Here is a 23,483-nt window from a genome sequence, read left to right as displayed (position 1 = left end):
AAAAAATATTGTTCTTGTTTCTGCTTAACTTTTGAACATATGAAGTACAGTTATAATAATGGTTTTAATGCTCTTCTCTACTAATTCTAATATGGGTTTCAGTTCTGGGTTTTTTAAAATTATATTTTATTATTATTATTTTTAGTTCTGAGTTGGTTTTGATTGATTAGTTTTCCTCTCATTTTGTGTCATATTATTCTGCTTCTTTGCATACCCCAATTTCTTAGTAGGTGCCAGACAGTGCACTTTTATCTTTTTGTGTGCTAGATATTTTTGTATTATAAATATTCTTAGGCTTTGTTTTGGGACACACAGTACTTGGAAACTGTTTCTTTTTCATACCTTTCTTTTAATATTTGTTGGATGGAAATGGAGCAGTATTTAGTTTGGAATATTCCTCATTACTGAAGCAAGCCCCTTCTGGGTATTATAACAAGCGCCTCAAGAATTACAAGATTTTCCAATCTGGCTGGTGGAAATAGGTCCTATGTGAGCACTAGGTACTGTTAACCCTAGTCTTTTTGGGTTGTTCTCTCTGGACTCAAGTGGTTTTCTCATGTGCATGTACTGAATATGTGAGATGGATCCTCAACACATCTTCACTGCACCTTTTTTGTAGAGCTCTCTCCTCTCCACTACTCTGTCCTGTGAACCCTAGTTGCTTTGGCTTTCCGGGACTCCCAGCTCCATCTCCTCAACTCAGGGAGTTCTCTAGGCACTTCCTGGGTTCCCTTTCCTGACGCTGGGCCTGGAAACTCTTAATGCAGTAAACTGGGACAATCATAGGGTTCACCTTGTTCGTTTCCCATTGCTCAGGAATCACTGTCCTTTGTTGCCTGGTGTCCAGTGCCTTAACAACCATTGTTTTATAAATCTGAAAAAAAATCAGCTGAACTTGTATGTTTGTAGAAGATGTTGAAGGAGGGATGATTAAAAAAAATTTCTTCCCCATTATTGACATAATACATATGAGTTTTAAGAAATTTGGAAAATACAGAAAAAGCTATGAAGAAGAAAAAATACACTTGTGATCTCACAGCCTACAGGTACCACTGTTTATATTTTATTACATTTCCTTTGGGTCTTGATTTTTTGACTAGAAGAATTAATCAAAAATCTTTGTTTTGGGGTCTCTTCCTCTTTCATTGTCTCTCTCTTTGTTCCTATGTCGTGTGGGGTCTATATGTGTTTCTGTCTCTTTCCTCTTTGTGTCACAAACACCCCTAAATCCCATTGGAGATTACTGTACAGTTCTGGTGGGGAGCCTTGTTGATTCAGCCTGACTTTACTACCTTTCTGCTGAGTTTGGAGGCCAAAGCCATGCTCCTGGGTATTTAGACATGAGTCAGGATTTGCCATCTTTGGGCCTTTGCTCCATCCCTCCCAATCAATAATTAATCAGCACTGAGTTGATCTTATTAGCTATTCACTGCCCCCTTCTCAAACCCCAAACCAAGCTGGCTAATAACAATGCTTTTAATTAATATGAGGCAGATTAAAACTCATTACAGCAAGGTTATTGGTAATGAGATAATCATAAGGTAAGTTATTGAGCTGGGAGTGAAAATGAAGTTGGAGGAGGGGCAGGGAGACCACACCAGCTGTTCCTACCCCATTTTGGCAGGGACAGAAGGGGGAATGTCAGGCCTTTGCAGTGAGGACATGCAGCCACACACCCAGCCGGCCAGTGAAACCAGGTGCTTGGTAAAGACAGCACTTGGGTCAGTGAGCAGATGGGTGTTAGGGTAGTAGAAGTGGGCAGGCCTTTAGGGCAGAGAACATAAAGTCAGTGTATTTAGTAGAATAATGGTCTATTGCTATTTGCATTTCTTATGCATGGACACTTGCCATTTAGATGACAGAGCATGGAATTAGCTATTGTTCTTATTAGATTGTGGTCCAGACTTGTTAGTCTGAACAAAGTATAGGGAGTGGATGGGCCTGGAGTGTTCTTTTTTTTTTTTTAATTTCATTTTTTCTGGGAACATTGGATTTCCCTCCAACCCCCATCTGTTTTGAGTCACGTATTGAGCACTGACTGTGTGCTGAGCCCTGTGCTGAACCCTTTTTTATGCTTGCTTCGTGTGACCATCCCAGTGACAGTTGCCATTGTTTTCCTCCTTTTCCTGATGAAGAAAACAAAGCCCCAAAGTTAGGGAACTTGTGCAAGGTTATATGACAAGTAAGTAGCAAAGTAGGATTTGAACCCAGGGCTTTTTGATTCCAAAGTCAATGCTGTTAATCATTATGTTTTATGACTCTTGTTGTATTCAAGACTGACTACGGCTTTCATTGACCTTTTAAATCATATACATGTGATTCAGCGTCTGTGGCCACCCCGGTACCAGGCTGATGTTCTCTCCAGCACATGTTATACCTGGGAGCTACTGGGCAGCTACCTTTATTGCCTGCCCTTGGTGATTCCAGCTCATGGGTGCACGTCCACACGTCAGCCTGGATTGTAAGCTCCTTGCCCATGGAGACCATCCTCACAATGCTTGCATCCCCAACAATACGTGTACATAGAGAAATTCAGTTCATGCCTGCCCCCTGGCACATGGTTGAACACAACAACATCTTACCTTTTGCTGACTCTGGGACCTTGGGAATGTCACTGAACGTCTCAGATTATTTTGTCATCCTTAAAGACACATATTAAGATCCATTTTACAGAGATATTGGGCAGATTTAAAAACAGTAACAACCACCTATGTTTTAGCTTTTATTGTAGCCCAGGAATAGCACTTAGAACAGGGCATTAAATAAATGATTATTTATTACAGTTGTTACTGATTTATAAGCCTGAGCTGTCTAGTATAGTAGCCACTAGCCACATGTGATGATTTAAATCTAAATTATTTAAAATTAAATAAGATGAAGAACTCAGTTCCTCTGTCACACTAGCCACATTTCAAGCGTCCAGTGACCACTGGTAGCTGGTGGCCGCTGAGTTATTGGACAGTGCAGATGCAGAATATTTCTGTCACTGCAGTAGGCTCTGTTGGACGGAACTGGTATCAACTAACTTTCATGGGCCTGCATGTCCTTCCTGGGGTCTAGGCCTATATAGGTGCAGTGCCCAAAGATGTATAGCATGCGGGACTAGATTCAGGGGAATGCCAAGGTCCAGAGGTTCTGGAAGCTTTGCCTTTTCATTGAGCGTACTCCTTGTCTGGGGGGAAGGTTCCTGGGGGGAGAGAACTGTGGGATCCCTATGGATAGTCCCTGCCACCAGCAGGTGCAGCCCCTTAAGGTATCAGATTAGGGAAGTGAATGCTGAAAGGGGGAGTTTTTACTAAGCTAGCAGTTTCTTGAAATTCTGAATTGGGACCTGCCTTCTGATTCCCGAGGACAGTGAAGCCCTCGGAGCTGGAGCTGAAAAGGAACCCTGGAGATCAGAGGCCCTACTCTGTTCAGCATTTGTGTCTTTTGGCCTTAAAAGAACATTTAGAAGTTTTTGGTGAGTGGCAATATCCCTCACCTGTGTGTGTGTGTGTGTGTGTGTGTGTGTGAGAGAGAGAGAGAGAGAGAGAGAGAGTTTATTTAGAAGCTGGTTGAAGGTGACTTTGGGGCTTCTTTAGCTAAAATATGGGTGCCATTTGCAGTAGATGCTGACTCAGCTTCATGGGTGGCCGTTTTGTGAGTGTATAACCCATAGTCATCATCAATGTACATTGATGGCGCATGCACAGTTTGCCCTGAGGTACACAGAGCATACAGGGGACATACATGGTCTCTGTCCCTATGGCTCATGTGCCAAGTGGCTGGTGAGTTGGGAGTCGACCAGCTTTCCTGGGCTTGTGTGATCAGAGAGGGCTCCCTGTATTGTGCACACAATGTCTTGAAGGTGACCATAACTTTGTGCCTAGAGATATCCTATGTAGGACTGGCTCCAGCTGCAGGTGAGGGGCAGTGGGCTGATGCTTTCATTCTTTCTTATTATTTATTTATTTTTTTAATCTTTCAACTAACATCATCTAGGCTGGTGCTTTCTGAGGGCTGCCAGTGGCAGAGACAAGTGCAGATATGAATCCAGTCTAAAGGAAATGGTGGAGTAGATCTTCAGCACACAGATACGTGTTGCTGTCTTGTCCTCTTGATCTGAAATGCCCTTCTTTTTGTCCTAATTTATTCAAATTTGATTTCAGGGACCAATCCTGTGTATCTATCAGGAGCCAGTCACACCAGTAATCTGACTGGGGAAAACGTTTTATTTTTTTAATTTCTGAGATCTTTATTTCATGCTGATTATCATGTAAGTAAACTGCAGAATACACACTGCATTAAAAAGTTCAGAATGGAATCCAGTCTTTTATTTATTTATTTATTGACTATTTATTACAGTTTTTATTTAAATTCCATTTAATTAACATACAGTGTAATATTAGAGTTAGGTGTACAATATAGTGATTCAACACTTCTGTACCTCACCCAGGGCTCATCACAGCAAGTGCGCTCCTTACTCCCCGTCACCTCTTTCTCCCATACTACTTTCTAGCTCCATCCGTGTCGTTGCGAATAGCAGGATTTCATTCTCTTTTATGGCTGAGTAATATTCATATATATGCATATATATATATCACATCTTCTTTCTTCATTCATCAGGGGCCGTTTCCATAATTTGGCTCGTGTAGATACTACTGCTATAAACACCGGGATGCATGTATCCCTTTGAAGTAGTATTTTTGTATGCTTTGGGTAAATACCTACTAGTATGATTGCTGGATCATAGGGTAGCTCTAGTTTTAACTTTCGGAGGAACCTCCATACTGTTTTCCAGAGTGGCAGCACCAATTTGCATTCCCACCAACAGTGCAGGAGGGTTTAAGTGGGGAAAACTTAAAAGATTATTAACTGGTAAAAGTAAAAGGCCGATAACTCCTAAAAGGAGTAAAAGAAGATTCTAGGGTGGAGAAGTAGTAAACCCATAAAGCAGATGCTCCGTCTGGGGCTGAGGGGTAGTCAGCAAGGACAGACCTCAGCCGAGGGCTGCACGCCTGGGAGGCTGAGGTGGAGGTCTGCCTCGTGGGGAGGAGACACGGTGGAAGGCACAGTCCACGGGAGCAGCCTGCTGGGTGGTGGTGGAATTTGCAGGAGGGTGTGGCCCAGAGCTACTGCATGGGAGCAGCCTGCTGGCTGGTCAGAACACTTGCTGGAGGGCGTGGGCCCGAGTTGGTCCATCAGAGGGGCCTGCCTGGTAGTGGGGAAATTTAGTGAGGGTGGGCTGGTCTGGGAGGGCCACTGAAGGGCGCACCCCAAACCACCGGCCTCCTGGCTGCTGAGCTAAAATGACACACTGGCACCAGGAAGAGAGCCCCTTTGCCCTGCTGTGGCCTCAGTGGCCCTCCAGAGCCAGCTGTTGACAAAGCCGGATAAGAAGCCATCTGACAGAGGAGAAACGACAATGTGCAGCCCCCGGGTCACAGCACAGGGCGGAGGAAGGTGGACTTGGAGCCTGGAGGCCATAGATCTGAGTACCACACACCCACCTGCCCTCCTGTGAGTCAAGCCTCGCCTCTAATTCCAGCCCCCTTGTTTCTTGCGTCTGAGCCCCTGCGGTTCTCAGTGTGATCCTGGTGTTGCGAGTCATTCTCTGCGTGCGAGCGGCTCGGTCACGTCTTCCCATGTGCTGCGGCGGCGGGGGGGCGGGCACGGAACCTGGCCTGCTGTCGTCCCAGTGAATACACAGTGGCTGAGGTCTTTACTGGGCAGGGAGGGGAAGGGGGTGTGTCCTCACCTCACCTTCCGGTCCTCTGCTTCCGTGTGGTCTTGACTCCAGAGCAGCTTTGACGTGGGGGCTGTGTGTGCCTCCCTGGGGGACAGGGCGGCTGGCCGCCGGCCGGACGTGGGCTGCAGTCGTGCTGTATCTCAGGACTGATGGATTGTGGATGCCTGTCTGTTGCTTCTCATTTGGGCAGTGATTATGACCTCTCCTCCTCTGGGCTGGAATTTGGGGAATGATTATTTGAGCTCCAAGAAGTCATTTGTTCACACCAGCCTGGACCTTTACTCTGGGAGGAAATGCCCAGTTCCGTGTTTGACCACGTGTGCCTTCTTTCTCACTTCTTGAAACCAAGGCTTGAGCATGGCCTTGGCCAGCCACACCACTGATTTCCTGCCGTCTGCCACTGGTCTGCTGAGTCCCCAGCTCCAAAGTCTTAAAGAGAATCCACCCCTTTCCCACAATCCTTTGACCCATCTAAGAGCACGCTCTCTCTCTTAATTTCTTAGGATTAATGTCCTTCTTCCTGGTCCTCCTGTCAGGGAAAAAAAAGATTGTGCGTGGCCCAGCTTGGACCAGGTATTTGCATCCAGGCTGGAGGACTCTGCCCAGGTGGATGGAGCATGTGTGTATAGGGTTCCCCGAGAGTGCAATGGGGTGGGAAGCAGAGGCAGTGGGAAGCGGATGCCCACAGGGGCCTCAGGACAGCTCCCAGCGCTGGAGTCTGGGGCATCTCCTCTGCTGTGGTGGGGCAGGGCAGATGGGCTCCCTGGCTGCTGGGACAAGGGTGTTGGGGACTGTGGTGTTATCTTCTTAATTTCTAAAGGAACAGTTTTCTGTGTGGTTCACTTGGCAACTAATTGTATAGGATCTTTAACTGTTTCTTCCATCGTTGTTGCCAAAAGTTATTTAATCCCTCAGGTGGTTTATTGCCTCCAATATGTGCTTAATTATGTCAGCATCTTCTATAACACTTAAGAGAGTGTAAGTCCATCGTAGATGTTTACCCCCTCTTGGTTGATTTTGTGGGTGGAAGAGGTTCCCACAGGGTACTGGACTCCCTTTCGTTCTGTCTGTGCCCATGGCCCTGTCCTGCCTCAGAAGCTGTAGCTCCAGGAAGGCAGGACCCTCACAGTTCCAAGACCCTTGGCTGAGCTGGAGTGATACGTGGGGGATATACAGCCTGGGGCCTAAGGGGGGCCATCTCCCAGCTCTGGAAGGACAGAGGGCATCAGGCTGCAAGTTAAGGCTGCCCTGTCCCAGGCGACCTACCCAGCTGCGTGTTCCATGCACCTGACATTTCCCAGTAAACTTTTCTTCCAGTTAAGAGGAGATCCTTGTGAAAGTGTGCTGAGTTAAAAGAGCCCCAGGTTTGGAGCATTTTCTAGACCTCCTTTGATCTTTATGAGCTATTTCTTCATAAGCACAACATCTGAGTTTCTTATTTTTAAAGATGCCAGTACCTGACTCCCTGAGCTGCTGTGAGGATTCAAAGAAATGATGCACATGACCATGTTTTAGAAACTGTAGACCTTTAAGCAGATAGTGTTATTAGTGTATCTGAGGCTTGGGTGGCACGTACTTTTACTCTGTGTACCCTCAACTGAATCATTAGTAGATTAGATTTGGTTAAAAGCCTTGAACAAGTGCTCTGGTTCCTGGGCCGGGTGACTTCTGATGGGAAGAAGACCAGAAGCATGGGGGTATCGGGTGTCTGAGGAGCCTGGCCTCAGGCTGAGGCTAGAATCGACTGCTCTACGTCCCAGGACTGAAGGAAAGCACCGAAGCAGAAGGCGAGTGAAGGTGCGTGCGTGTGTGTGTGTGTGTGTGTGTGTGTGTGTGTGTGTGTGTGTACATGTACTCTGGGGAGCGAATCAGCGTTTTCCAGCAGAGGGGGCAGGAAGAGGGAACGATGCCCAGTGGACAGTGGGCGCTCACACCTCTCTGGCGCTGGCCTGTCTCCCTGCAGGTGCACCTCCGTTCTGCCAGGCGTCTCTGTGAGCTGTGCTGTGCCAACCGGGGCACTTTCATCAAGGTGGGCCAGCACCTGGGGGCCCTGGACTACCTGCTGCCGGAGGAGTACACCAGCACGCTGAAGGTGCTCCACAGCCAGGCCCCGCAGAGCAGCATACAAGAGGTCCGCCAGGTCATCCGCGAAGACCTGGGCCAGGAGGTAGGTAGCTGCCAGGGCCAGGACAGCTGGGTCCTGGGCTGCCGTGCTTCTCGAAGGCCCTGGCAGAGCTCTCGCTGCTGGGGGGCTGGGGCTCCACCGCTGGAGTGGAAATGTACTTCCCGGCAACTCTCAGTAGTGAAATCAAAGGGGTTACAAGGCGCCTCAGTGGCCCTCTGTAAAAAAGATGACTTGAACCATCTGAAATAGTTGATATGCGATTGCTGTTGTTCTGCAATGTATTGTGATTCATAGGGTCCAACCTAATAACATCTGTCAATTATTGAGGGTTTACCATGTGAGAACAGCTATACTGTGTCCCCTGCATTATCTCACCTCCTCTCAGGGTAAACGTGGGAGGTAGGTACTGTTATTTACCCCATTTTGCAGATGAGGGTTAAAGGCTTAGGTGGAGGAGATTCAGCGAAGGGTAAACCCAATTTAGGGCTGGAGGCCAGGAGGAGCTGGGTTCGGATGGAGGGACCCCAGGCAGAGGGCACAGGATTGGCACGGCACAGGCCTGTGCGTGGCTTTGCTTCTTGCCAAGACTATGGGCCTCCTGCTTCCTATAGCACGAGATTCACCCCCAAATTAAAACTAAGTAAATCACTGTAATAACAGTGCGAAGTGCATCATTGCTGGCATGTGGCAGCTCAGTGGGGGCGGATGCAAGGGAAGGAAGACAGCAGATTAACCCTTGGAGGCTGGCTTGTCTGTGGAGAGCCGGAGGGGGAGGCGAGAGCTGGTTAGTGGCCCCCTCTAAGTCAGAGTGGAGTGAGATGAGAAGTTTGGAGTGTCAGCTTCATGGTGGGGCCCACCCAGCTGGCCAAAGGATGTTTGGGGTTAAAAGATTTCATCTGCATCTTCAGGGCCTCTTCTCTAGTCCCCCTGGCCATGTAGTCTTGAGCTTGTCTCAGGGCCTCAGAGAAGGGAGGCTAATGTCAAGGTCATGGTTCTGAGGGGGCGTCCTTCACAGCTGGGAAGCTCAGCAACCTCTGGTTTCTTAACCCAGCCCCCACAGGTGCACAATTGAAATCTTTGCTCTCCCCCTGCTTCCTCCTCCCTCCCGGGAAGATGGCATTTGTTCTCTGGTGACACACTTTCTCAGTCTGTGGGTGGAGGGAGGGGAAAGGGGCTGCGTGGGAAGCAGGGTAGGTGGGTGTGGGGGTGTGAGGGCGGGGAAAGTCACTCACTCTGCACTTCCCTCCTCCTCCCGCCTCTCCCATGACACTGATGGGGAGCAGCTCTCCCCACCAGGAAGAGGTCTGAGCGGATCCCACTGATTGTGGGCTCCACACCGGCCCTGGGACCCTCCGTGGAAAGCTCTGTTTCATCCCTGGTTTCAGGAGTGTGGTTAAAGGGAGCTGAGACTGTCATGTATCACCATCTGTTGGCTGATTCAAGTTCTTGGATGGGCTCTGAAGACCCCTGGAGCTCAAAGACTGCGTAGCTGCCCCTAAATCTTAGACTGAAAGAGCAGGGAGGGTGGCTAGAGGGAGCTCGAGGCTGGTGTGTTGGGGCTGCACTGGTTGATTGCATCTATGCCTCTTGAGGACCCTTCCCATCAGCAGAGGCCTTACAGGGTCACTGGTGTCCTCACACCAGTCCCTGTCCCACGCAGATGGGGCTGGCCCTGAGGGGTGTCCCCAGCAGGGTGTGGGAGATGAGAGTGAGCTTGCATCTCTCCTGAGCCCCGTGATTTGCATGTGGCTCTGAATCTGTGCGAATCCCTGTACAACAGCCAGTGCAGTCAGCGTGGAGGGAGAGCGAGTAAAGGGGCACTGTCGTGGCATAGGGGTATGTGTGGCTGGGGTGGGGGTGGGGCCGCAAACCTAAGGGAGAAGGGTGTGAGTGACAGGATGAGGCCTCGGATCTTCTGACTGCCAGGCTAGTGCTTTGTCTCCTATGTAACAGAGCTCCTGTTTGGCAGAAATCGTTTGGAAATCTATTTTCTGTGTCTGTATATCTGTGTCTTGGAAGTTTCTCAGCTAATATTACCAGAAAGAAGCTTGCTTTTTTTCCTTTTATTTTAAATGCTAGGCTTAAGTCTTGAAAGGATCTGGAAAGCAGTTAGCAGCCCGAACTCTAGGAGGTGGGGTCATTTCTGGTGACTCCAAAGTGACCTGGGTCTGGAGAGGGTTGGAAATGGTCTCTGCCTTGGTGCGCTAACTGCCCTTGGGACTATAGGTCAAGGTGCAGTGCTGACCATAGCCAGCAGATGGCGCCGGAGCTTGAGCGTCAGGGAAGGATGCTGAAGACTTGGCCCTTTCCAGGGGAGCCCTGACTGGCTGAGACTTGAGTTCTTTCTTCTCCTGGTCATGGTTCATGCTGTGGAAGGAGCCCAGGCTGACACCTTTGCACCCTGAATGGGGCAAACATAGGCCTAAGCCATGAGGCTATTGACCACCTTGGTCCCCAGGAGTTCTTGGCTCCCTGCTGGAGGACCTGGCAGGATTCTGATCACCAACTCATCCTTACACATTCCTCTTCTGGACTAGGAGTCCTCAGAGGCCCCCTGCAGGCATGAGCAGCCTGTAGTTCTGTGTTTTGGTACCTGTTCATTCATTTTCCTTTCCTTCTCTCTCGTAGTCCAAGCAGCTAGTATTTAGTGAGGAAGGCACAGTGCTAGAAGCTTTGGGTTTAGCCAAGGTTGGGTAAGACCTCATTCCAGCCCTTGTAGTGTGGGGTCATTGGGAGGTACACATCACTGTGATAGCTGGCAATGTACATGCCCACAGGGTTTACAGGAAAGAGAGAGGGAGACAGACGGGGAGAGAGGTTACTTTTGGGTGGGTGGAGGCTGTCTGAAGCAGATGGCATCTGACCCAGGCTCTCAGGGATGGCTGGGATTGGAGGAAGCAGAGGGACTTCTGATTGATGAGATGGGCTAAGCAAAGGTATAGGCACCGGAAAGCATAAAGTACAGAGATTGTGTGGTGATAGTCTTGTTAACTAGCATATGGGGTTCAGATTGGTGAATAGTGGAGCTGAGATTGCAAAGTTGGTGCCGAGGTCACACTATGAAGGGCCTCGAATGTTTTTTTCATAACATGAGCCTGAGGGAGCGGGGAACTTGGAGAGGGACCCAAGCAAAGGAGGATGGAGTGGGGCAGATTTTCTTAGTGAGGTGGGAGATGAGGTCATCTTTCCCAGGTGGGGAAAGGGAAGGTGGGAGGTTTGAGGTGGGTAGAAAGCTTGGGGAGGGGAGTTATAGTGGGACTTAGGAAGAGATGATAGAATTGTCAGCTGCACTGGTACAGTTATCGGTGGTCATGGACCTCCTCACATCCCTCCTCCCACCCCCCTCCTTAACACACACACACACACACACACACACACACACACACACACACAGAGTCTGATCTCATTACAGTATATTTCAGCAAATGATCCAGTTTTGTTTTTTGTTTTGGAATATACTTGAATCAGATTAAGGTTCTTTCTAGCTCTAAAATTGTATGAGAAACTGAAGGAAATGAGGTCAGCTGCCAGAGTGATGCACAGAAATACCTTTGTTAGGGGCACCGCTTGTACTGGTGTTGGGAGATTGGGGTTCGGCTTGTGTACTCTGAAATATGTTTTTTTTTTTAAACTGCAGTATTTTATTAATTTCTGACTCTTTCTAAATTATTTATTTATTTTAGAGAGAGAGAGTGTGTGTGCACATGTGCAGGGGGGAGGGGCAGAATGAGAGAGAATCTCAAGCAGACTCCACACTGAGTGTGGAGCCCAATGTGGGGCTTGATCTCAAGACCCTGAGATCACAATCTGAGCTGAAACCAAGGGTTAGATGCTTGACCGACTGTGCCACCCGGATTCCCCTCTGAAACATGACTTATCATATCAGTTTTTTACCCCTGAGCTCCCACAGGGTGGGGATCTAGACTTGAACTTGTTCTGTAACTTCCTATAGTACCCGGGGACACATGCTGTGTGTCACAGGAGATCCATGTTCTTGATGGACCATCTGACCAGAGTGGCCATTGGAACATGGAAGAGAACCACTGTGCATCAAGTGGGTGAATGGTTGTGGTTTCTTATGGACCTACAGGTACAGGTGGAGGGTAACATTCTTGTCTTGCTTTAAAGGCTCAAGGTATAAACAAAAGTTCAGGAAAGAGATAAAGAAACTTTTCCCCCAGGAACCTCTGTCATTTATTAAGCTTGAGTGGGGGGTGGCAGAGAGAGAAGGCACTCTTGGCTTGAGGACCAGCAGGACCAGAAGTGGAAGGCAGGGAGGTGAGGTAGGAGAATGCCTGGCCCATATGAGGGCTTCCTGGTGGTGGGGGCACCAGGTGGGGGCAGTGCAGACCCTGGACAGAGGTTGGAGCAGGGGCTTCCATTGAGGCCTCAGGGCTGGGTGAGGGGGCTCTGGGCATGGATGGGGGATGGCAAACTCTGGGCTGATCCTCGTCATTTCTGAATGCCTGCATGTAGGACCTCTGCTGGTACATGGAGAACTGTGGGAAAAGCAGGAAAAGGCACCCCCTCTGGGCACCCCTTCCTGCAGGTGGCAGCTCTGCCAGGGCTGGATTTCCTTCTTCTATTAGTCAGGGTTCTCCAGAGAAACAGAGTCAATAGGGTGTGTGTGTGTGTGTGTGTGTAAAATAAGTAAAAAGAGATTGACTGGTTTTAAGGAATTGGCTTATGCAATTGTGGAGGCTGGTAAATCTTGCATCTTTGGTGCGAGTGAGGAGGCATCTGGTTGGAGATCCAGGAAGAGCCGATATTGCAGTTTGAGTCTAAAGACCATCTGCTGGCAGAATTCCCTGTTGCTCCAGGAGGTCAGTCTTGTTCTAGGCAGGCCTTCAACTGATTGGATGAGGCCCACCCACCTTATAGAGGGCCATCTGCTTGACTCTAAGTCTACTGATTTTTTTTTCAAAGATTTTATATATTTATTTGACAGAGAGAGATACAGCGAAAGAGGGAACACAAGCAGGGGGAGTGGGAGAGGGAGAAGCAGGCTTCCCGCCCAGCTGGGAGCCTGATGTGGGGCTTGATCCCAGGACCCTGGGATCATGACCTGAGCCAAAGGCAGACGCTTAACAACTGAGCCACCAAGGCGCCCCCAAAGTCTACTGATTTTTTTTAAATGTCCCGCTGACCCTCTTCCCTCTCGTGCTCTCTCTCATTCTCTCTCTCTCAAATAAATAAATAAAATCTTTAAAAAAATGTTTTATTTATTCATGAGAGTCAGAGAGAGAGAGAGAGAGAGAGAGGCAGAGGCAGAGAGAGAAGCAGCCTCCCCACCTAGCAGGGAGCCTGATGCGGGACTCAATCCCAGGACCCTGGGATCATGACCTGAGCCGAAGGCAGACACTTAACCATCTGAGCCACCCAGGCGCCCCAAAGTCTACTGATTTTTAAAAAAGATTTATTTATTTATTTTAGAGGGAGAGAGAGTGTGTGTGCACGTGAGTGGGGGTGGGGGCAGAGAGAGAATCCTCAGGCAGTCTCCCTGCTGAGCGCAGAGCCCGATGCGGGGCTTGGTCTCAAGACCCATGAGATCATGACCCATGAGATCATGACCTCAGCCGAAACCAAGAATCGGATGCTTAACTGACTGAGCCACCCAGGTCCCCCAAAAGTCTACTGATTTAAATGTAAATCTCATTCAAAAACATTCTTAGAGAGACATTAAAGTCTGACCATGTTTCTGGGCACCATGGCTCAGCCAAGTTGACACATAAAATTATCCCTCATGGTTCCCACCTGGCCCTCAGTCAGGACTATACATCTGTACCCTTGGTCCTGACAGTCGAGCTTCCTACTAAGACTTGGAGGTGGGCAGGAGCTAAACTGCCTGCTGTTGTGTTGGCTGTGTGACCTTGGGCATGCTACTTATCTTCTCTGTCTCTCATTTTCCTCATCTGTAAAATGGGGATACTGACAGTACGTGCTGCACAGGCTGACTGTGGGATTAAATGAATTAACGGCCGTGGAGTGTGTGGAGCCTGTAGGCGAAGAGCAAATGGCCAGCACATGTTAGTGTCATTCCAGTGTTACGCTGGATGCTTTATGCGTGCGAGGAACCCAGATTCTGAGAGACTTGTAAATGGCAGAGTTGGATCTTTAACCAGGTTTTCTGGTAGCTGGTACGGCTCTCTGTCCCAGATACTGCTTTGCTAGTAGAATCTTCCTTTCTCTTCCCTGATCAGTACCCAAGGAAGTGTCAGCCCCTTCCCTCTGCTGCCTTGGGAGCCTGTCCCCTGGGCTTCTTAAGTACTGCCCTGTGACCCCCACCTTGGGGGCGTACGGCAGCTCAGCCAGGCCACGGTCAACCAGAGCAGTGTCCTCAGGCCATCAGCAGCAGTTGCTTTGTGCTCTCGGTGCCTAGAGCTGACTCCCTGGACGAGGGGTTGAGGGCAGCCCCGGAGGCCCAGGGTCATGAGCTGGTGGCTGTGCCGTGTTCAGGACCCAGCCCTCCTCCTTGCAGGATGGCAGCAGGACTCGGCTTCCCTCGTCCTGCAGGAGCTGGGTGTGGGCGTAGGCGGGGACAGACATGCGCTGGGTTGGACGGGGGTGAGGGACACGGGTAGGGCAGACGGGCCAGAGGAGCCGATTCTACCGGGGCCCCATGGCTGGCAGAAGACTTCCCCTCCCTGGTGACACATGACTCCATCTCGTATTCCTTGCAGCCTTCTTTCCAGGGCTGCTCCAGCTTCTCCCTGCCCTTCTCTTAGGTACACACATTTATTGCACGTACCCCTGTGCCCAGTGGTGTGCCAGCCCCTGGGCGTCCCTGCGCCCTGGAGCTCTTGTCCTGTCCTCGCACCTTGGCAGGGGCCTGGCTGAGGCCAGCTCACCCTTCACCATCCGTGCTGTTCCGCTGGCCTGGAGCTGAGGACCACCTGGCGGGCTTCAGCTGTCTTTAGATCTGCTTCCCTTGGTCCTCAGCACAACCTTTGTTCTGGCTTCTGGTTCCCCGAGACGGCTGCCGTGTGAGCATTCTGGGAGTGGAACAGAACGAGCTGCTGGCCGCAAAGCTGTGTGTGGGGAGGGCTGGGGGGCAAGAGAGAGAGAATCACCTCCTCCGGGCTTCCCAGCAGCTCTCAATAAAAAACACATTTATATTAAAAACATAATGAAGAATAAAAAAACATTTCCCCCCCAATCATACTGAACATCAAAAGGAGATTTTTATCAATTATGGGAGAGAGATTTTGGCCATAAAATGGTAATTTAATGAGTAGGAGAAGGATGGCGGGAAGCATTGTCAGCCGGGACGGATGGTGTGCCATTAGTCACCAGGGGAGAGACTGAGGCGTCCTCCTGGCCCCTGCCTCCACCCTGCGCAGCAGCCCTGCCCGAGCCCTGCGAGGCCTCCTCCTTGGGGGCTCTGCTCCATCTCCAGGGCACCTTCGGTCCACTGTTCCATAGCTTCTGCATGGCCCTCACCTAGCCTGGGCCATGTCCCTCTCGTGCCTGTGGAACGGAGCCCCCCAGAGAGCAGGTCGGGCTGCTCCCCACTTTCTTCCCAGCCTCACCCCCTGCTCTGGTGACACCCTGGCCACGTGGGGGTTCGCTCCACGCACCCCAGGCCTGTCTTCCCACTTCCGCTTCTTAACTCAGCAGGTCCTTTCTCATCCTTTGAGCTCCGGGTCTGATGACACCAGCACACGCACGTACACACACAGTCTGAACGCTTGCTGGGTGTCGGGCACTGTCTCAGAAGTTCTGCACGGATCAACTAACTTCTCACTAAGACCCTCTGAGATCAGTCCTGCCGTTATTTTACAGATGGGAAACCGAGGTCTGGTTTCCAGTAAAATCGTACCCTTGGCTCCTCACACACCCCCCAGTCAGGATTTGTGGCTCTTTTGTGTCTCCCCTGGGTACTTTCTGTCTCTGTCACAGCTCTTATGCAGTTATTTGTTGCGTTAAGGTTGGTTGCTTTTCTATCTTGAACCTCGTACGGGGCCTAGTGTGGGCTCTGCACATAGTAAGTGTTATTAAGTGTGGTTGCGCTGAATTACAGAATGACTTTGAGTGCCCCTGTCCCCTTGAAGCCTTCACTGACCTCCTCACCCAGGTTGGACCGTGAGTCCAGAGCACTTGGTTTGACCTCTTGCGTCTGGTCATTTCAGTGCTGGGTTTACGTTCCTGGGGTGGGTGGTCTCCTCCTGCTCTTCTTGGAGCACTGCCCAGTGCCTGGCACACCAGAGGAGCTCACTAATGGGTTGTTACCTGCGTGGAGACACTCTGACACGGGATGTCATGGCATGGTGTGATGAGTCCTGGAGTCCTTGGGGGTGGCCAGCTCTGCTCCTGCCTCGGTCTCGCTTCCATAGTCCCCTGGGGTGTTCCTGTAGGAGCCCGTGGAGGGCTGGGTGAGGGTGTGTCTGGGGCTGTCTCAACTATGGGCTGAGGGCAAGGGCAGGATCTGGCTTCTGGAAAGAACAGAAGGGTCATTTCTGAGGTGGTATGGCATAATGGTTAATCAGATAGGTTTTGGAGTCAGAGAGCCTTGCACGAATCCCAAATGCTACCAGATTTTCACTGTGTCATTAGTTCTTTCTGAGCCTTAGTTCCCTTGTCTGTAAACAGGGATGCTGACAGAACCTCTGCACTAATAGGGCCGTGATGAGGATGGAGAGCTAGGGCCCATCTGGGCTGCACAGTGAATCCTGGCAGCTGTTAGCTCTGGTTGTCACGTGCAGAGCTCCTGTGAGGACAAAATGAAGCAGGCACACTGGGACCCTCAATTGTATTCAGCACCCCACCGTGCCTGGATCTTCCTGGGGGTTGACAAACACTGGCTTTTCTTGTTTGGCCTTTGTCATTCAGTGGCAGGTGCCTTAGGCAGAAGTTACCCAAGAGAATCACTAACTCTTGGGTTGTGATGGTTTAGAAATCACCTCATTCAAGGCCCGTGTTTCACAGGTGAGGAAACTGAGGCTCAGAGAGGGAAGTCACTGGTCCAGAGTGGCACACCTGGGTGGTGGTGGAAGCAGAACTTGTACCCAGGTCTCTTGACTCCCAATCCAGTGCTCATCCTCCTGTTGAGGGCTGGGAGCTTGCTGCCTAGAGTGAGAAGGCCAACGTTCAGAGACACAGCTGGTCTTGCTGCCAAAGAAACCCAGAGGGGCTCCGTGGCTTTCGCCCTCCATGGGACTTTGTGACCTCCTATGGACTTTGAGGAAGCCCTATTTTCATAAGTTCATCCCTCACGGTGCAGGGATTCTGGGTGTTCTTTGTATCCTTTGGCCAGCCCTCCCACTTGGCCAGTGGTTTGGGATGATTAGACCCATGTGCTCACCGTTCACTTTCAATCTGCAGACCAGGCTTATGGCACATCCCTCGCTCTTTGGGGGTCTAACCTGTAGGGTGGTGCCCAAGCCCATACCCTCTGCTTAGCTGCTGCGTTGGGCTCGCTTGCTGGAGAAAGTGTCTCAGCTGATGGTGGCCCCATTCACAGACTCTGGAAGGTCAGGGCCCACCAGCCACTGCTTCGCTCACTCAGAAAATACAGATTTGTTGAGCAGCCGATAGGTACTTACCTCTGTGCCAGTGCTGTGGGGGATATAGAATATGTCAAAGCCACGTCCCTCCCTCTTCAAGCCGGGCAGACAGAACAATTCACAGAGGAAGTAATTACAGAGAACAATTAAGCACTCAGCTGTGGGGCTGATGCAGGGAAAGTACAGGGGGAAGTTCAGAAGAGGGCTCTTGGAGGAGGTGGCCCTCAGAGGATGAGGCAGACTGAAGGAGCGAAAGCACGAGGCCATTGGAGGCTGGCGGTGGGGTGGCTACACGATGCCCGGGAGCAGAGCCGCGGGGCTGGGTGGCAAGGGCCCCGCGGCTGGGCCGTGTTAGATTGCGAGGACTGCTCTAACAAAGCTCCATGGACCGGTGGCTCAAACACCAGAAATCTGTTGTCTCAGCTCTGGTGGGCAGGAGTCCGAGACCCAGGTGCCGGCGGGGCTGGTGCAGCCGAGGCTGTGAGGGGGAGTCTGCTCCCGGCCTCCCCTCTAGCTTCTCGTGGTTTGCTGGCCATCTTCGTCCTTCCTTGGCCTGTAGAAGTGCTACCCTGATCTCTGCCTTCACACTCGCCTGGCGTGCTTCCTGTGTGCATGTCTGTCTCTGTGTCCAAATTGCCCCCTTTCATAAGGACACCGTCATATTGGCTTAGTGTGCCCCCCCCCCATGCCAGGGTGACTTCATCTTAACTAATTGCATCTGCAATGACACTTTCCAAGTAAGATCATATTCTGAAGGTTAGGTGCTGGAGGTTGTGACCCCAACATATGAGTATTTGGGGGCCACAGTTCAAGCTCAAGCAGGTGAGGGCATTAGCGCTTTTGTAGTCTTGAGGATCGGAACCCCAGCTGGAACCAGCTGAGGCAAGAGGGAAGACTTCCTGTGTCCTGTGACCATGCTTTGGGAAGGGATGGGGTTGAGTAGGGCTTTTGGGGTGCTCTTCCAGGACTCCCCTCTGTCTCTCATGTTCTTCCTGCAGGTCAGCTTCATTCATGGCTGGTTTCCTGCATGAGCCACTGCCTTTGGCATCCCTCAGCCTCACCTCTTCCCAGGTCTTTCCCCAGCAGGGCCTCCCCCACCCCCATCCCAACTCCACTTTCCTTTTATGAAATTCCAGATCAGGACTCTGCCCAACTGAGCCTAAGTCAGGTGTTGTACTGGGTTGAATGGTGTCCCCCGCACTCCTCCACCCCATTCCTCTCTGCCTAGAACCTGAGAACGTGAAATGAGGTGTTTGCAGCTGTAATTCGGTAATTTAAGGAGTTTATAGTGGATTGGGGTGGGCCCTCCATCCAGGGCCTGGCGGCCTTGCAAGGAGGTGGCAGTAGAGATTCAAGGGATGCAGCTGCAAACTAAGGAACTGCCAAGATTGCTGGCAGCCACTGGAAATTAGGAAGAGCCAGGAAGACTCCTCCCGGGGTCCTTCAGAGGGCACGCAGGCCTGCCAGCACCTTGATTTGAGACTGCTGGCCCCCAGAACTGGGAGGCCATACATTTCTGTTGTTTTAAGCACCCCTTAGCAGTGATTTGTTATGGTCGCTCAGGGAAACAAATACCAACGTCCAGTCCCTGACCAATTGCAGAGGTTGGAGGAGGTGGGGTCTGTCAGAACATGTCATCCCTCTTGTTTAAACCCTAAGGTGATGGGTGGGGTGGGGTGGGAAGCAGCAAGACAGAACATGGCATAAAAGACGTTCATGCCAGCGGATGATAATATGGTGAGAGTTTCTGTTTGGTACTTGCCAGGTAGTACACATTGGCTGGATGTTTAATAGATATTATTTCTAACTGTTACAATAATTCTGCAAGGCTGGTAGATTTTACCATTCCAGTTTTCCAAATGAGGAAGCGGGGGCCCTGGGAGGTTAAGTAACAGCCCCCGTCTCCTAGCTAGAAGACGCAGAGCCAGGCTTTGAGCTCAGTTGCCTGGGCCCCCACCCCTCTCGCTATGCAGCTGCCCCCCGAAGAGGGCCTGGGTTCTGGAGGGCAGTAGAATGGCTGTAGGGCTGTAGGCACTGGATCTTGGTGTGCAGGCTTTAGGGGGTCACCACTGGCCCCAGGTCTTAGAACCCGTGTTCAGTCACATCAGCTAATAGTGTCCGTGTGCGTGTGCGTGCGTATGTGTGCAGGCCTCCACGGCTGATTTTGGGCAGAGTCAGCCAACAGTGCAGGATGGCTGGAGGGGTGCAAGGCTGGAGCCATGCAAGGAGGCTCTTTCCTTCCTCCGCATCTGGTAAAGGTGAACTCTCCCTTTTGAGCCTATGTTAGCTGTTTCCCGAAGCTCGGGCCTGGCCAGCTTTTCTCCCCTTGGCCTCTCTCAGGAGCTCAGAGCCAGTGTCCCTGACTGGCCACAAGTCAGAGAATGAGTGCCACAGCCACTACTCTTGAAGGAGCTGCCCTGACAGTGGCCCTTGTGCCCTCGGGACTGCCAGGCGGACCGCAGGGTCCTCATCTTCTTGCATGAACTCACGGCCTGCCTTCCCCTCCGCAGGGGGAGGGGGTGGGTCTCTTCTTGTGCGCTGCTTGGGGCTGGGGTTGGCCGCGTGGGCAGGGTGATGGGATCGTTGTGGCTCTGAGACCTTCTCCCCGTGTCCGAGTGAGCCACGGCCGGGACAGAGCGATGATTTGGAGGCCCGGGTCCCGCAGGGTCTTAGAGGGAACACAGTCACCCACCTCAGCTGGATGCTCACCACGGGGGAGGTGCTCATCCTGGCCGGGCACTTCCAGAAGGACAACTCTAAGGAGAGGATTCTCGTGAGAGTGGTTTTGTGGGAAGGTCAGGTGCAGTAGGAGGGAAGCGGGAACGTGGTTCAGGGAAGAGAAGGCCCTTAAACTGGCTGCCGCCATGGGGATATTGGGACATGGTGCCAAACACTCACCTTAAAATCATCCCACCCAAGGGCCAAGGGAGAAGGTTGGGTGTTTATACAACAGCTTCCTAACTTCACAGCCACAGAGAAAGAGCCCCCAGGCTCAGATGCAAATGCTGAAGTTGCAGGAGGGAGCTGGGGAAAGATCTGGAGGGATGGGCGGCAGGTGGGCAGTGCAGCTGTGTCCCCCTGTAATCCCCAGGGCTGCCCTGCGGGGGGAGTACTCTCATCTGAGCCAAGGCCGGAGAGGGTGAGACGTGTGTCTGAGGTTGCACAGAGATAGGAGGCTGAGTCGGGAGCAAAACCAGGGCTGACTGCAGATCTCAAGGTCCTAACCCTTGAGTGCTCTTGCTCTCTGGAAGGAGCCCTGGGCCTTTCCCCAAGTTTCCCGTCCTAGCAGTTTATGGCTTCTCCCAGCATTCCCGAGTGGGAGGTGGGACAGAGAGGTCAAGGAACTGCATATTTATTGTTTTCTCCTTCCCTAGCACGTGTTAGGTGTTTTCAAATACACAGCCTCATTTTAGTCCTCACAAAAGCGAGGCGAGTTAGGTGTGCCTTTCCCCATTTCCCCCAGATGAAGCTTACTAAGTTGTAATAACACTAAGTGACTTACTCGGGATCACATAGCGGGACAGCAGCTCAGCTGGGAACTGAACTAGAGTGTTATCTGACTGTAGAGACATACATGCTTCAACCGCACAGGCTGCTGCCGGAGGTGTGGGGCCGGGTTCAAGGCCACACTGAAGGGCCTTTGAGACCCAGTCTGCACCTGAGGGCCACACTCTTCCCCCTAACAGCGCACCGGCCTGCCATCTTTCCTTCAGCCCCACGCTGGCCCTGGACCTATGTTGCCTCAAGAGCCAAGCACATGGCTGAGGAGGTGCTCTAAGAAGCATGCGGTAAGGTGGTTTGGTTCTTCTCCTCCTTCTCACCTCTGGAAAAGGTGCTGCTCCTCTGTGCTCGCACAGAGGGGGCTGGCGATGGGGGTGAGGAGCGGTCTGCCCTCCCGTGTACCTTCTGAGAGCCGGGCCCTTCTCCTCCTCCCTTTCCACCATGCCCAGGTCCCCATGCGTGGCCTACCTGCTGCAGCTCCTTGGCAGCAGAGAGAAGCAAGCCCTCCACGTCTGGCTGATTTATGTTCATCGTTGAAACAGTAATGTTTAATCTAGAAAGGGCTAATCAATTTTTTATGCTGATTATGAATAGGCCAGCTGTGCCTGCTCCTTTATTCATGGGGCTTGACGAGCAATCCCATGTTCCAGGCTGGGCTCCCTTGGTGGTTTCTGCCGTGGGGGGCCCTGCTCCGTGGTCTGGTCTCTGCAACTTTGGAGGTGACTCCTTGTGCGTGTGCCTGTGTCACCAGGAAGGGTAAGCTGACTCGGGGTGGAGAACCAGATCTGAGTGTGTGTGTGTGTGTGTGTGCGTGCACGTGCGCGTGCATAGAGGGAGGCTGGTGTGGGCTGGGGCACCATCATAGGAGTGCAGGACAGAAAGTAAGAGTTACAGGATCACAGAATTAGGAAGGCTCTCAGGGACCAAGGACTCCAATACCCCCCTTTACCAAGTGAGGAATTTCGACCCAGAGAAACAAGCAACTTCCTTAAGGTCACAGGGCTGGGTAGTGGCAGAGGTGGGACAGGAACCCTGGTTCCCTCACTCAGAGGGCAGAACTCTGCACAGAAGTACAGATGGGGTGGGAGAGTCACAGGAGGGCGCTGTGTTGGCACTCTAGTTGAGTCACTGACTCACCCCGCAGCTCTGACTCCTGAGGGGCTTCTCTTTTAGGGACAGGAGGAGCTAGAGACAGCTCAACAAGAGGTCAGGACGAGATGAATCATCTGAGGTTTGGGCTACATCTCTCAGGTGCTCTTGGAATCTGCAGTAGGGCCATAGAGAGGAGCGAATTGGGGTCTTCTGGAGAAGGCAAAACCTGAGCAGGACTTGAGTGCTGTCAAAAGTAGAATAAGCTGAAAGGCCCGGAGAGGGCATCTTGGGCAGGTGGAGTGGCCTAAGCTGAGGATGTCGTCTCTGGTGGGCGTCACCTCGGGGATGGGGCAGGGGGGGTGCCTGACCCCGGAGCGAGACCAGAGGGGGTCTGTGCTTGCCTGGGCCCGGGGCTGGAGCTGGGAACATGGGGCCCTGGGCCGGTCGGGGGCAGGTGCTTGGCTTGGATGGCTTGGTTGTCCCACAGGTGTGTGTTTGGACCCTCCACAGCCTTTCTCCTGTTGAACGTCACAGGTCCCTTCTCTGTTCATTTATTGGCTCAGCTGATGTTTGTTGGACTTCTGTTGTGTGGGTGCCAGGGGTTATGTAGCCAAACAAGTAGCCACCATGGTCTTCTGATTGAGTTTAGGGGAAGCAGATGTTACACAAGTGACCAGAAGAATAAAAAGAATAAAAGTTTAATGACACCCATGATAAATGCCACAAGGGAAAAGTACAGGGTGCTCTGAGTTTGGGAGGCCAGGGGGTCTTTCTGAGGACTAAGTGGCGATTAAGCTGAGACCGGGGATGATTAGGAGAAGGAGGCAGAGAGAACAGAGAATGCAGAGGCCTCAGGTGGGAAAGAGCTTGGATCTGTCTGGGGACAGAAGGGGGTGGTGGTAGCAGGACAAAGAGACACTGAAAGATGCAGCTGGAGGTGTGTGTCGGGTACGCATGGGGACCCGAGGTCGGCAGCCAGTGACGGGCTCTCTGTAGAGAGTGGCACCATCCACAGTGGCCTGCAAGGGGACCAGGGCTGGAACTGGGAGACAGTTACGCAAGGCACTTGTGGTCATCTGGACAAGAGTGATGGTGACTTGGAAGAGGAGTGGATGGATGTATTTTGAAGGTGAAACCAATAGGACTTAAGGAAGAATTAAAGGGGGAGGGGCTGAGGGGGAGGGAAGGGCACACTCGACTCCCAGGGCTGTGGCATGAACAGTGGGGGCCACCTGAGAACAGACATGGTGCTGAGGGGCCTGGTGGGGCCGTGTGAGCTGCTCACCCCACTGGCAGTTTGGGGAATGATTTTTCTGCGGGGCTGGGCTTTGCACAGTGGCCCCCTTTCTCCTTAGAGTCGGTGGTCAGAGAGTTGGTGGAGAGTCTATGTGGGACTGAGCAATTTGGGGTTTAGCATTAGAGGCTGGGTCCAGCATTGGATTCCTGGTTTCCAGACATTAGAAAAAAAGTCATCAGCACCCTGATCTAACGAGAGCCCTGAGAGAGAGAGAGAGAGAGAGAGAGAGAGTATGAG

At 51.5% G+C, this 23,483-nt stretch overlaps 1 protein-coding gene across 5 annotated transcripts in view; it reads left to right on the top strand.

Annotated features, from left to right (window-relative positions):
- Nucleotides 1-23,483, top strand: part of ADCK1 (aarF domain containing kinase 1) — a 146,929-nt gene that overhangs the window by 37,098 nt on the left and 86,348 nt on the right. For all 5 annotated transcript variants that reach the window (XR_015768478.1, XR_015768477.1, XR_015768476.1 and 2 more), the window contains exon 4: nt 7,692-7,895. Coding sequence is in view for 2 of the 5 variants with exons in the window: in XM_028102570.2 (XP_027958371.1) it covers nt 7,692-7,895 (204 nt within the window). In the remaining 3 variants the exon portion in view is untranslated. The remainder of the gene's footprint in view (nt 1-7,691; nt 7,896-23,483) is intronic.

Source organism: Eumetopias jubatus, unplaced genomic scaffold (assembly GCF_037043125.1).
Source record: "Eumetopias jubatus isolate StellerSeaLion01/CBP00866 unplaced genomic scaffold, mEumJub1_p1.0 scaffold_7, whole genome shotgun sequence".
NCBI lineage: Eukaryota > Metazoa > Chordata > Mammalia > Carnivora > Otariidae > Eumetopias > Eumetopias jubatus.
This window is presented reverse-complemented; position numbering and strand designations above follow the sequence as displayed.